General features: G+C 39.4%; 1 protein-coding gene across 1 annotated transcript in view; it reads right to left on the reverse strand.

The window, feature by feature from the left end:
- Positions 1-14,011, reverse strand: part of LOC121951855 (sickle tail protein-like) — a 104,656-nt gene that overhangs the window by 39,480 nt on the left and 51,165 nt on the right. Inside the window, exons 4-5 of the mRNA XM_042498341.1 lie at positions 13,051-13,249; positions 11,649-11,742 (exon numbers count right to left, since the gene is read on the reverse strand). Coding sequence (XP_042354275.1) covers positions 11,649-11,742; positions 13,051-13,249 — 293 coding nt within the window. The remainder of the gene's footprint in view (positions 1-11,648; positions 11,743-13,050; positions 13,250-14,011) is intronic.

The raw sequence follows: 14,011 nt of genomic DNA on the forward strand, positions 1-14,011 counted from the left end.
GCAGCAACATTGCTTTTTAAAGATTATTTTTTGGGGGGAATTTTCACTCTATTTATAGGACAGTGTGAGAGAGACAGGAAAGGTGGGAGAGAGAAGGGGGAATGACACGCAGCACAGGGCCACAGGCTGCTGCAGAGGCCTCTGGCACATGGTGGCACACACTCTACCCAGTGAGCTCGAGGTCGCCTCAGCAACATTAATTTTTATACATTATTTTTGTGCAGTGTCAAATATTCACAATACCGCTCTGCACACAAAATGCGCTTTTCAAAATCAAGCTTTAAAAAATATTATATATAAAATATAATATTATTATTATTATTTCATTGAGTTTATTTTTTAATGAATTTTCTTATCAAATATTCATTAATTTTTTTGAATTTTTAACGCTTTAAATGCCATTTTTTTCTCATGATGATCATTATGTTTTTAGGTGAAAACACACACACACACACACACACACACACACACACACACACACATTAATTATTTTCAATATAGTACATGCAAAGTAGATTTTTTTTGATGATCACAGTCCAAGTCAAAAGCCTACGATGACACCCAGAAATAATACAACACATGTTTTTATGCTTTGATGGCTGTGGGATCAAAAATGTCAGTTTGAATGGGTTTCAATGGAGCATTTTTTAACTTAACATTATGAATATCACAATTTATTTCCACAGTGTATTTTAGACTTATTGTAGGAGCTGAGCTGGAAATTTACAGATTAAACAAAAAAATACATATCTTGCCAAATTGTGTGCCATATGCATGAACACAGCCAAAATCATGAAAAAAATGAAGAATGAAAAGTGCATAAATTGCAGCAAACAGTCCCTAAGGGTTAATGAAAAGAAGATAATCCCTTATTGTGATGTTATGTTTCCACCATCAGTCATATCATGACACACATAGAATGTAAACCCAGAGCATATAAACATGTCAGAGGCGTGCATAACAGAGGGCTGTACCATGAAGCAAAGATGAGTGTCTTAGTGAGGGATGGTGAGTCTAAAGCCAGGATTTTCTGTGTCACTGCGGTGGCACTCCTTTAACTTGACAAGATTGACATGGTAACTTATGCTGCAGGGCTGACCTGGTCCAGACCAGTTTTTTTTCAGTTACTGCTTGAAATAACCAAAAAAATATCTTTCACTAATAATACTACTGTGATACCTTTTTAATATTATTTCATCATTTGGCTGGTTTTATGGGAGCGTGCTCAGAGCCTAATGAAGAAAGCCTAATTTAGCAGAGACTGTTGATAACCACCTTTGTGGTACCTGTTATCTGTGATTGGGGTTTTAGGTGTAGTGGAGCCAGCTAAGGCACAGAGAGTAAGAGAGAGTAAGGCACTCTGTTGAACTGGCTTCATGGCACAGCCCTCAGGGGTTCCTCTTAGTCAACAAACAGAAGGAAGGTTCTACACAAACATGTCAGTCAACACATCAGAACATGCTCCGCCTTCATGACAGTGAAAAAAAAAAAAAAAACTCAACCAGCTGTGAAGTATCAGCAACACAATATCTGACAGGCAATGTGTAAAACTGACATGAAATTGTCATGACGACACCATCATAGCTATGACATGGCACCTGTCATGACCATGACAGGATATTTTTTGAATATAGGTATCATTTGGTCAATAATGTCTTGTTTAATGCACAGTTGACATTGTTTGTCGTGTCTTTGGTATGACAGCGTGACATTAACCCAGACAACAGAATCTGCAATAAACATGCCACAGCAGGCCTAATGATCAAAGTATTTAGCTTCAGCAGGTTGTTAGTAGTCAACAGTTTTTTTCCCCTTCAGTACAAAAAGCATTGTACAAATATAATAAAAAGACTAGAATTACTACCTTGCAGGTGTATACCTCTGCACAGCAGTCAAGCTGCATTTACAGTTTACATCCACACACATCTCTAAAGAAGATCTCTACATTCAGCACAGTTTCAAGATAATTGTCACCAATTTAGTATCCGACCAAATGCCTCCCCTTCTGTTCCTAAGACATGCCGCTGAGTAATGGCAAGAAAAGTGTTTTTTAGTACATCATGATGTCACAATGAAGTTTACCTTTGACATTTAGAATATAAAATGTCATGATTACATACGTTTTTCCTGATAGACATTTGTGGGAAATTGTGCCACAATCAGTGTATGAATTCATGACTTTTGGCCAAAACCATGTTTTGTGAGGTCACAGGGACCTTTGACCTATGACCACCAAATTCTAATCAGTTTATTCTTGAGTCCAAATTGACACTTGCCAAATTTGAAGAAATTCCTTCAAGGTGTTCTTGAGATACTGCACTCACGAGAATGAGATGGATGCAAGGTCACTTTGACCTTGACCTTTGACCACTAAAATCTAATCAGTTCATCCTTGAGTCCAAGTGAATGTGCCAAATTAGGAAAAATTCTCACAAGCCGTTTTGAGACATCACGTTCACAAGATTGAGACAAACAAAGTCACAGTGACCTTGAACTTTGATCTATGAACACTTAAATCTGATCAGTCTTTCAGTCCAAGTGGACATTTTTACCAAATTTGAAGAAACTTCCTCAAGGACAAAAAACAAAAACATTAAAACTCTCTTGACTTGTCTTTTGCTTTTCGGGTATATAAAGGCATTTGAAAAGTCCAAATTGCACCATTGTAGTTGAGGTCAAAAAAATTATTTATGACTAATATGGGTCTCATGATGTCAAAAGCAACCACATATGACAGTTTAATGTAATATTAACACATCAAGCTAAATAGTTTCTCAGAATTTGATAACAAGGCCTGTTATGGCATGTTTCTGTTGTCTTATGTCAAGCTGTCATAACAAAGAATCTCATACAATGTCAACTTTGTATTAAAGATGACACAAGTGCCTGAATGACATTTATTGGCAACAGTCATAAACATTCATTACGACTTCTTCATGTTAATGACAGGTGTCATGTCAGTCTTAAGCACACTCCTTTCAATAAAGTGTTGCCAAAGTAACACAGCACAGTGTGAAATCAATAAAATGACCGATCACATATAATGTCTTAAGTTTACCTCATAAACACATTTCAGCAGGCACTCATTATTGAGGTTCCACACTCAGATCTAACCGACTGCACACTACGAGTTTAATTACACGTTGATATAACCTGTTGACTTTGTGCAGCTCCTACTCCAAAATACAAAAAAACACAAAGCTTTGAAAAATGTTACCTGAGCAGGAACGCAGTCAATAATCCTGCAGCAGTGCAGATGAGAGGTGCACAGCAGCCCGTACGACTTGAGTGGGTGACACCATTCAAATCTATCACTTGATTTCAAAGGGCGTTGATCTCTAAACCTACACAGAGCCGACATGTCATAACACATAAACTGCTAGGAGTCTGAAAATCCAACATAAAATGATGCCCGCAGTGTAACGTCCGGACCAGTTACACAAGGAGAGCAGGCTGTCAATCAAATTATTGTTCCAGCACAAATGGAGTTGACACAGATTCCCCACAACAACAAAATCTCTCTCCAACTGTGACTCACTTTTGACTGGCTCTCAGGCGGCATCTTCTCTCTGCACGCTAACTCAACACACACACACACACACACACACACCATCAGCCTTCAACAGCAATAATTATTGATGTATTTTTAGAAAAATCTGATGTATGAAGCAGAAGTCATGTGCCATATCATGTGTATGACATGATGTTATGTTGTGCTGACATATTTACCTGGTGACTGCACAGTGCAGTGTACAGCACGCATAGCTGAAAGTGAATGTAACATTGCTGGCACAGACGTGGAGTTATTTTAAAGAAAAGCAAACACAAAGCAGGTTTTCATTCGTTTTTATGTTTTAAGTTTTTATGCTCATATGAGGTGGTATGGTAGGCGATTTGTAAAAGTCATATTTTACAAAACTGCAATGTAAACGCTTTTTTGGCTTTTCTAGGTCACATGATGCTATGGCTATATGCTTGTCAGTAGGAACTGACTCCCTCATGATGCAGCAGGAGCTACAAGAGCTGTTATTGCATCACATAACTCTAATTAAGTTGAGTGGATCATCTGGAAGTTTTGGATCCACAATTCCTCTCTGAAATCATGGACTACCACTGCCACATATAAGGGGCTCGTCTTTCCTATTATGGCTCCGTAACACGCCTACGTGACCTTGGATTGGAAATATTGACGGCTAGTGTGGTGGATGCAATAGAAATAAAGCTGCTAATGTTCTGAACATCCATTGCCATGCTTCCTGGAATGTTATCGCCAGAGGAGAAGTCGCACAACATCCCTCGCTGGAAACGCAGTCATCTCACAATTGTGTTTTATCGACATTTCGAATCTTTCACTAAATTTTTGCGCAAATCTGTAAAGAAACTGCATCTGCTGACACCAATTCAACATGCTGAAATGACAGAAAAACACATAACAGGGGGTGACCAGTGCCAGATTCAAGACAGACCCTGAAAAGTAGGGCCATAGACCATCACTGATGGCCAAACATTGACCAACAGCCAACAGTCGGCTTGGTGTGTTAGAGCCTTAGAGGGATAGTTGTGGATTTTTGAAGTGGGGTTGTATGAGATACTTACGTCTGTGTGTTACATACAGTAGCTGGCGGTCAGTGCGCTCCAGGTTTGCAGAAACAGACGGGGCGAACCCCACAGGGGTTGATATCAAAACATATTTCAGCCACTTTTAAAAAAGGCCTACCTTAGAAATACAACAGTCTAAGCGGACGCTGTATTGAGAGTATTTTTACTGCTTTACCTCACTGTCACACAGCCTTTTCCTTTGGAACTACATTTCTCATCCACCACCGGTCAGCTGTTTGGGTCAGAGGGAGCTGTTAGCGTCTGTTACGTGATGCAACTGAAATGAAACTTCAGGGTGAAAACACTCACAATACAGCTTCCGCTTAGACAAATTTTGTATTTTTTAGGAAGGCCATTTTTTAAGGCAGCTAAAACACATTTTGATATCAACCCCTCTACACAACTGGGTAATGCTGAGGTGCACTGTGTGTTTCTGCAAACTGGGAGTGTGTCGACCTACCTGTACGTAACACACTGACTGTACATAAGTATCTCATACAGCCCCACTTCAAACATCCCCAATTATCACTTTAAAGACAGACTATCTCAGAATATGTTGGGGTTGGGGGTTGGGGTTTGAATGCAGAATGCAAACTTGCCTGTTGTATGATATTTCAAATGTTTAAATTTCAAATTGGCTTGATTTCTTTCAAAAACATGAGAAGAGGGTGACAAGCAACTCAACAAGAAATGGCCCAAACATGAGCAAGAAATTAATAAAAAGAAAAAAGAAGAAAACTACCTGAAAGTAAGCTAAGGAAAAGTGAAAGAAGTGTGGTGCTCTGGGTGTTTTTGTGAGTGCTTGACTGACTTGGTGCATGCTTGGTTTTGTCTGTCTCTCTCTGTTGTAGGGGCTGGGCGTGGCTTCCGGGTGCTGGAGCGCGGGACGCACTTCCTCACCTGCGCCTCATCTGCAATCATCTCGTCACTGCCTAAATACTCCGGCTTCATCTCTCATCGGCGCCAGATTATTGCCTGCTTCACACGTGGTAGATAGGCCGTCTCACCTAGAGATTTTTTACTGTGTGCTTCCTGGGATTCTCTCATGTGTTTGGATTTTTGCTCATCGTGTTTTTGTGTGTTTCCTCCATTGCCTCCCCGCCGCCAAGCTCCAGCGCCTCGTCGTCGTGCACTGTCCTTCGCCTCGACCAACTCCTCTGGATCTCCACCGCCCTCCACCTCACCAGCCTCACCTGCCTCAGCTGCCTTCACGATCCCCAGCTTCACCTGCCATTTCAGCCCCTACGATCCCCGGCTCCTTTCCCCCCGGATCCATTCCCTTCCTCATCATTACCTCATTAAACTCTTTGTTAATTGTTCCCTACCTGTCTGTGTGTTTGCTCCTGGGTCCTCCGTCACCCACGGTTCCACAAACCGTCACAAGAAGAAAATATCCTCAAGAAATTGCTGAAAAAAATAAATAAATTCTTTCTTTTTTATGTAACTTTATTTCAAATACATCATTAAGAGAATTATAAATGTCATTTTCTGAACATTTTTATCTGTTTTTTTTTCTTTTTTTGGTAATATCTATCTGATAATCCTGCCCAGCTATTTTTTTAGATCACTTCCTTGTCACCTTTAACTGTTTTTTTTTTGCAGTTACTCATTATGTTTTTTCATGTTTTTGAAAGAAATCAATCCATTTTTTTTCCAGTTTTCAGAAGTTTAAATGCTAGTGAAAGGCATCTGAATGCAGAACAAGAAAACCGATGCTGATCCAGGTGTTAAAGTGATATATCTTGAGGTCAGCAGAAATACACAACTGGAGAGAAACCATGACTGAATAGGAGTTATACCCAGACAAACACTCACTTGAATCTTCAGATTCTTTATGTTAAGTTATGTACAGGAAGGTCTGTTTTCAAGCATGTATGCAGTCTATAACATGGGAATGAACAGAGGACATTCCACAGAGACACAGGACTGCCTGTAGGTCACATATACTGTTATGGTGTATTAGAACAGCAGAGATAAACAGGAGACAGAGAACAGTGAAGGAGGAACTTCTCTGTCAGCATCTTATCTGTCAGACTAGTGGGAGCAGAACAGCGTCTTGGTTTCCTGACAGAATCAGACCCTTGCTGACAAAAAGCTGCAGTAATCCCAGTAACTGGCAGCACAGTGATAGTGTGTAATTGGGCATTTTATAAACATCCCAAACTCATGGATGGAAAGCAGAGGAATGTTATCAGGACAGCTCTGACGCATGGACACTGTCAAAGTCCCACAGCCGTCTCATGACCTCTCCACCAAATGTTCCTACAGACATGAACATGTTGGCTGCGGTGAAATTAAGATTAATTTATGAGAAAACCAGAGAACATGTGTAGTTCCCGTCAGCACACTCATTTATTCTCCTCATTCATTTTAATGATGCCACTGTGTTGGTCGTACAACAAATAAGTATCTGAACTGTTGATAAAACACATGGATCTGTTAAGCCCCTGTGGAGGAGTGTGCATTTACATATTTACATCAGTAGATGAGCAGAGTACCCGTCTTTGTGATATATCGTAAGCATGTTAGATTAAAGGGGTTATCACAATGACATGCATCATGCCAGTGTCGACCACTCCAAAAATGCCTTGTAGTGCGTCTGGAAAAACAGCTGTGGAAAGGGGCTGCATGTGTGTGGCCATAAATAATATAGACGAGCAGTGCAACTTCTGCAGTGCGGAAAAGTTGAAAATATTTTGACTTTCATGCACACCCATAAACCACCAGAAAAACATGTTGCAGGTGTCATGATGACAAGAACTTAAATAACCACCTGGCAGCTGTACACCTCTGCAAACCAGTCATTACAATTTATATCCATCTCTGTCCAGACTTACAAATCATGTATGTAGTAGGACTTGGATGAATTTAATAAAAAGTATTTAGTGTTTTTTTTTTTTTGCAAAGTGGTCACGATATTGACATTGACATTTATTATTCTAGTGAATAATGTCCAACCAGGGACCAGTCTCACTTAGAGACTGACGACAATCAGCTAAAGCTCAGCATCAGCAAAACTGAGGGGCCTGTGGCTGACCACAAAGCTGAGGCCATGACAGTTGACAATACTTTAAATTGGGATGTTGCTGCAAAGAAACCACAAATTGTAAAACATGGATGCTCTATACACACCTTCAAGCCGGCAGCACAGAAGTTCTCTGCAATCAGGACAGTTTCAAGGTTAGTGTCACTAATTCAGCAACTGACCACACGTCTCCCCATCTGTTCTTAGTAATGGCATTTAATAGTGGCCAGAAAAGTGTTTTTGCCGAACATTAGAATGCTACAATGACGCTGACCTTTGACCTTTACATATAAACTGAAAGAAGTAAAAAGTACTAACTGATGCGTGACCAACGTATGTGTCTTTAACCAATACTATTTGAGCACAAGCATCTCCTCTAACTGTGCCCAGAGGTCCATTGGCGTTAACAAAGACAGTGATAAAAACGTCCATCGTGGTCCTTTAAAAATACTGTGATTCTATTTCAAACCCAAGTTTACTTTAAAGACAGTTTGAATTCCATATTTCATGCTCAGTGAAATATGTTAGTAGAAATACTGTTGCTGCAACAATCAGTGACCTCTAATCAGATGTTCAAATCAACCAATCTGCAACATCCAGTCCAGAAGTCCAGAATCTTTAACTGGTTTAAGCCTGCCTCTTATAAATCACATTTATCTATTATTAAATTGTTTTCATAATTCTGTTTTTAGGAGAATGGAATTGCTGCCTGGATTATGCTCAAAGACATTTCTTTGACTCAATGAAAAACTACTAGCTTGAAGATGTAACTTGATGCAAATTGAAAAATTTCTCTTTTGCTGTTTCAAATTAGTTGTCTACAAACATAATTTCAAAACAAAAATCTACAAAGTAAGCCCACGCAGCAGAGAAAATGCTCTAATTATGGGTCAAAAAACGGTGAAATATTTGTTGTTGCATCACCTCTGAAGTACAGCATGCTGACTGTGGCCTTGTTGAACTTGACTCTCCTCATATCACTCCCACACACACAGACCACTGTCTGTTCACGTGGGTCATGTGCAGCGCAAGGCACTGCAGCATGCACAGGGAGAACTCATCTGTGGGGAAATGGAATGTATACTGACACTACGTACTCTACGTTAGTCTGATATCTGTCCTTATGATTCCTTGACTTTTATTTACTTAGGCTGCGTGTCTTGTTCTTCCTTCCTATTATATTCTCTGTGCAGATCCAGAGATCTTATTTCCATCATCCACATCTTGCTGAAAACCTCTTATACTGTCAAATGTGGTCACATCAAGATTTCAGGTATATCAAATATTTTATTATGATTACTGACAGCATTCTTCAGGAACAGCTCAACATTTTGGAAAGCACACCTTTTTGCCTTCTTCTTGTGAGTGAGCTGTTGAGATGACTATGACTTATGTCTGTGTGCAGTACAGAGCTTTAGCTAGAACGTGGTTATCCTATGTAACGCCTCGATTCCACCGGCAACGTGTTGATGACATTATGTCTATGACACTGTTTTGCTCCGTCCTCCGTCCGAGAGCGTTTTGGAAGCAGAGCGTCCTGTCGGCTTATTCTGTAGACTTTCTGAGATTGTGCTATTATTTTGTCATTTCCCCTCAATTTTGAGGTTATCTTTTCTTGATTTTTGTGATTCTACCATATGGCTGAGTAGGCTACATTTATAAATGCTCTTCTTTTCTGTCTGGTTAACTTATGTTTATTGATGTTTTTACCTTCTTTGTTGTGCTACAGCCTGAAGTCCAGCCAGGAAACAAGTACATCAAAGAATTTTTGCTGTGTTTCAGTTAAAACAACATGTTTACCTTGATAATTATACACATCGGCATGAAAAAAATCCAGTTAGACATGGAAGAGATTGAAAATTAGTGGCTGTGTTTGAGTTGAAAACATATTCATCTTAAGATTAATACAGATGAATAATTATTGATTTAATTATGAACGAAATAGATATTTAGGAGATTTCACAGTGTTTTTGTTTTAAAAAAATACAGTACTGTTGTTGATTATCATCTACTTTCTGTCTATTTCATGCACAGTGGCTGTTAGGAGAATTGATTGTCCTACTGGACAGAACAACAGGCTGCTGGAGGGAGAAGGAGCAGACACTGTTGATGTGAAGTTTTAGTTGCGTGAAACATGATCCAGAGTCCATGCAAGACGCTTTATTCTGAAAATTGAGCAGATGCACTGCTGCTTGACTTCCTGCCTGGTATGATCTACTCTGCATGGCTTGATGTGACTGCTGTCTGTCTCCAGCAAAAAAAAAAAAAAAAAAAAAAAAAAAAAAGACTTGACGCATATTCTCCACAGAGCGGTTTCCATATCTGGGACGCAGCTGAGACACTCCATGGCCAGCACTAGAACGGCCGCGATTGGCTCCAGAGGCCGCGGCGTGGCCGTAACGCGATGTTGACAGACCACGTGGAATTTAGCCGCATAAACACTGGAGACAGGAGGACAGCTTGGCTGGCTCTCCAAAGCTCAAAAGCATAGATACCAATTAATCTAAAGCTTAATAATTAATCTGTACAAAAACATATGTGTATAAATTAAAATGTATGGTTTCATAAGTAGTAACATTTGGAGCTATTTCATTTTTGTCCAAAGCCACCTACATGATTTCCACACACACCAACATTATAAACTCTCTGGGGTTCAGTGTCTTGCTCTATAACATGTTGACAGAAGAAGAACTGGGGATTGCACCACCAACTACAAGAATCAATAGCCAAGACTCACTACAACCTGAGCTGCAGTTTAAGATTTACAACCATGTAAGTGACTTGGAGGCGGATCTTCCTGAAGGCAACAACGGCGGCTGTTAAGTGGCCTCAAGAGTATGGATGTCAAACACATGAAGTATTTCTCACCTTATAAAAAACTTCACTCCCTGTACAGTGTGCATATATGCTGAAATTAGCTAGAGGCCAAAACGGTTTTTGAACCAGGCTGTAAATATGTTAATTAAAATGCAGTTTTTGGCAAGTTCTGTGTTGGCTTCATTTTTCAGCCCCGGAGGTTGCTGCTCGGCTTAAATGAAATCTCCGAACCTATCCGCTGACGACAAGAAAGCTTTTTATCAGCCTTTTTATTCATCTATTTGCATTCATATGCAGATATTTGTTTATGGAGGTAAGCTGAAATGACTGGCTGGCTGCAGTCGAAATACTGGCCATTGCCCCCACAGGCCTGAAGTTGTCATACTGTTTGCTGATGGGTTGCCAGATTGCAGTGCTGCTTATTTGTGTGTGAAATTACTTTTATGTAGGTTTAACATATTTTAACCCTTTGAAATAATAAAAAATGTGTGTTTGATTTCATTCAAAAACATGGGAAGAAGGCAATAAGCAACAAAATAAGAAAATACCTAAAAAAGGGGCAAGAATTTTTTTAAAGTAGTGAAAATAAATAAATAAATGTAAAAAGAAAAAGGTAAAAACAAACAGAGAAGGAAATGACCTGGGAAAGGTGCTTAAAAATAATAATACTTATACTAATTTTAAATGTGTAATTATGATAATACAAATTTAGTTTTTTCCTAGCTTTCTTCTTTTTTTCCCTACACATTTTCCCCTAGATTTGTTAAAGCAATTTTCTAAATCTACTAATTTGTGAAACATTTATGCCGTGATTTCCCATGTTTTTGAAAATTGCTCAGGGCTGAAAGGTTGAAATACTTGTGAAAGACTCTTAAATCAGCACAAGAAAAGTGATGCTGCTCCAGCTTTTAAAGGGTTAAGACAACCTAATACAGGTTGAACTTAAACACATTTATCATAATCTAGTGTGAAATATAATTACAGCACACACAATCAGTGCATGTGTAGTAGCCCGATGCATTTAACACACTCATCTGTTGTATGTGGCATGTTGTTTTGCTTGTCTTAATAAGCACATAATGTTCCTGCTATACAGTCACATCAAAATCTTATCAGTCATGTGTGAAACACACTTTCTGCTCAGTGCATCGCTGCAGGACGCCATGCACTATATGAAGGCTGAGGACAGAAGTTTTGGCTGACTCACCCGTCCCTCTGTGTTGGCAGGTCTAGCGTGGCGGTTGAACACATGTGCTGGGTCTTTATGATAGACTTTCAGACAGGAGTGAGATGGGATATTTCTGGAAGCAAACAGAACACACAGTGTCAGTTTAATCTCTGTGTGTCTGTGTGTGTGTGTGTGTGTGTGTGTGTGTGTGTGTGTGTGTGTGTGTGTGCANACTCTATAGGTGAGAGAACCAGGATAAACCAGTTTGACTGCAGTATATGGATGTCCCCCCTTTGATAGGCAGACGTCGCTCAAGGCTTCAGGTCCCCTCTTGGCAATTTCTTTAAAAAATTGTAAAAATCACATTTGCAGTAATATTGTGAAAGAAGACCTCAAAAGTAAATTTTCAATTCTAGTTTTGTATTTTTAAAATGACTGCTAATAAAGGTTCCCTCTTGGATAGTACACTTAGATAGTCCCCTATTATTCATGTTCGCATGTATGCGTGTGTGTGCGAGTGTGTGTGTGTGTGTGTGAAGTTGCTTAATTGCAATTGTTTGTTGTAAGTTGCAATTGCTTAAATGCACTTGTAGGATTAAAGGACTTAAACTTGTACTTTTGCTTTCTAGAGATCGTGGGGTTTCTCAAACTAAATAAATACACGATATAAACACAGAAATTTTCAGCTAGCTCAGTCTTGTCACGACTAAAATATCCGCAGAAAAAAAAGATTTTTTCACACACAGATGTTATCACTACATCTGCAAACTAGTAGCTCTGTGTCACGGCACAGCTGATGTAGGATGACAAACATTTCCAATAATTAAAGATGGAGGTAAAAAAGTCAAAATTAATGAAAACAGGGAGATCATTTCCAAAATTCACATGTTGTTATCTAACGGAATGTTCTGCTTCCATCCATTTTTGATGACGTTTAGCCTTTCAAAACATTTTCACTGTGGTCCCAATGACATAGCCTTTATTTCCCATCATGCCCAGTGCTGGACTAAGTAGTTTTTAGTTTTGCAGTTAGTTTTGCTGTTTGATGTCCCAAAAGGCAAAAGTCACTTTGTGTCAGTGTTTATAATGTGTCTGTTGAGAACATTTTCTTTTATGCTGGTTATTGTCATCTTGTGTTAGTTTATAGTTTACACCATTAGTGAGTTGGCTGTTAATCTTCATAGTTTGAGCTGTTATTCACTAATGCTGTGGAGACTTTTTTGACATTGTGTCATCAGTACATTATATTTTCAGTGATGAGGGAGGTGTGCTGTCATGCAGATTTGAGCACATTCTAAATGTCTTGCTGACCAATGAAATTTCTTGGTCAGAACTGAATGTTGTATAATTTAGGTTTATTCTGTAATACAGTAATCTGCACATGATGGTGTACTTCAGCTCATCAGTTTAACTGATCATGTCCACACAAAAATGTCCTCACCTGATGTCGTCCAGGTCGTAGTAGACATTGCGGCTGGTGTCTTTGATGTAGATGGCCATGTTGGGAGACTGCAGCATCTTCATGGTGAGCTGATGTGGGAAGGCAGTGACAAACAGAGCCCGCAGAGCGTCCCGACTGCTGATCTCAGCCGGCATCCGGACCTGCTTTGTCTCCTCCCCATACTGCAAGTACAACACACCTGACACACACACACACACACACGGTTTTCAGTCTCTCACAGACTGTACATTGTGATAACACTCATACATCATCATCAATCTGAATGTGCCATGTCTGAAATAAGCCTCTGTGACAGTAAATATATTATACAAATCGAGAATTATATAAATATGAAACCCATCCCTTTAACAATGCTGACTGCTCACAGAGTGCTGGAGAGTGAAACTCTTACATTCATTGGTTTTTTGAAAATCCTGTCCTTGACGTTGACCTTATGATATTTGAGGAAATTTAAGGGTTTCGGACAAATGACAGCGTTTATTTGCCTGAAGGCTGTCTGTGGCAAAATGTCATCGTCTTACAAATGAAAGCACCATAATGGACCTTAAGGCCTCTGAGTGAGTTAGAAACCCAAAGCAGTACAGAACATTCAACTGAAGCCTTGAATTCTTTACTGGACTCTAATGAGTCTCTTTGCTGCATTTCTTTACTGCATTCTGCTATATTTTTTACTGTACTCTGCTGTGTTTCTTTACTGCACTCTGCCCTTTGTTTACTGCCAGCTGCTGTTTTTCTTTACTGAACTCTGCTACACTTAGACTGCACTCTGCTACATGATGCAGTTCTGTTCTCTTTTACATAGCTTAACTTAGCTTAAAGCAAAGCATTACACTGCGTATGTGACAGAGTACTGCTGTGTGCAAATGTGAAAAGTTATTTAAGTGCACCCACAAGTTCTGACATCCAGGTTGGCAAATTACGCAGATTTAATGAATGAATT

This window comes from Plectropomus leopardus, chromosome 12, assembly GCF_008729295.1.
Source record: "Plectropomus leopardus isolate mb chromosome 12, YSFRI_Pleo_2.0, whole genome shotgun sequence".
NCBI lineage: Eukaryota > Metazoa > Chordata > Actinopteri > Perciformes > Serranidae > Plectropomus > Plectropomus leopardus.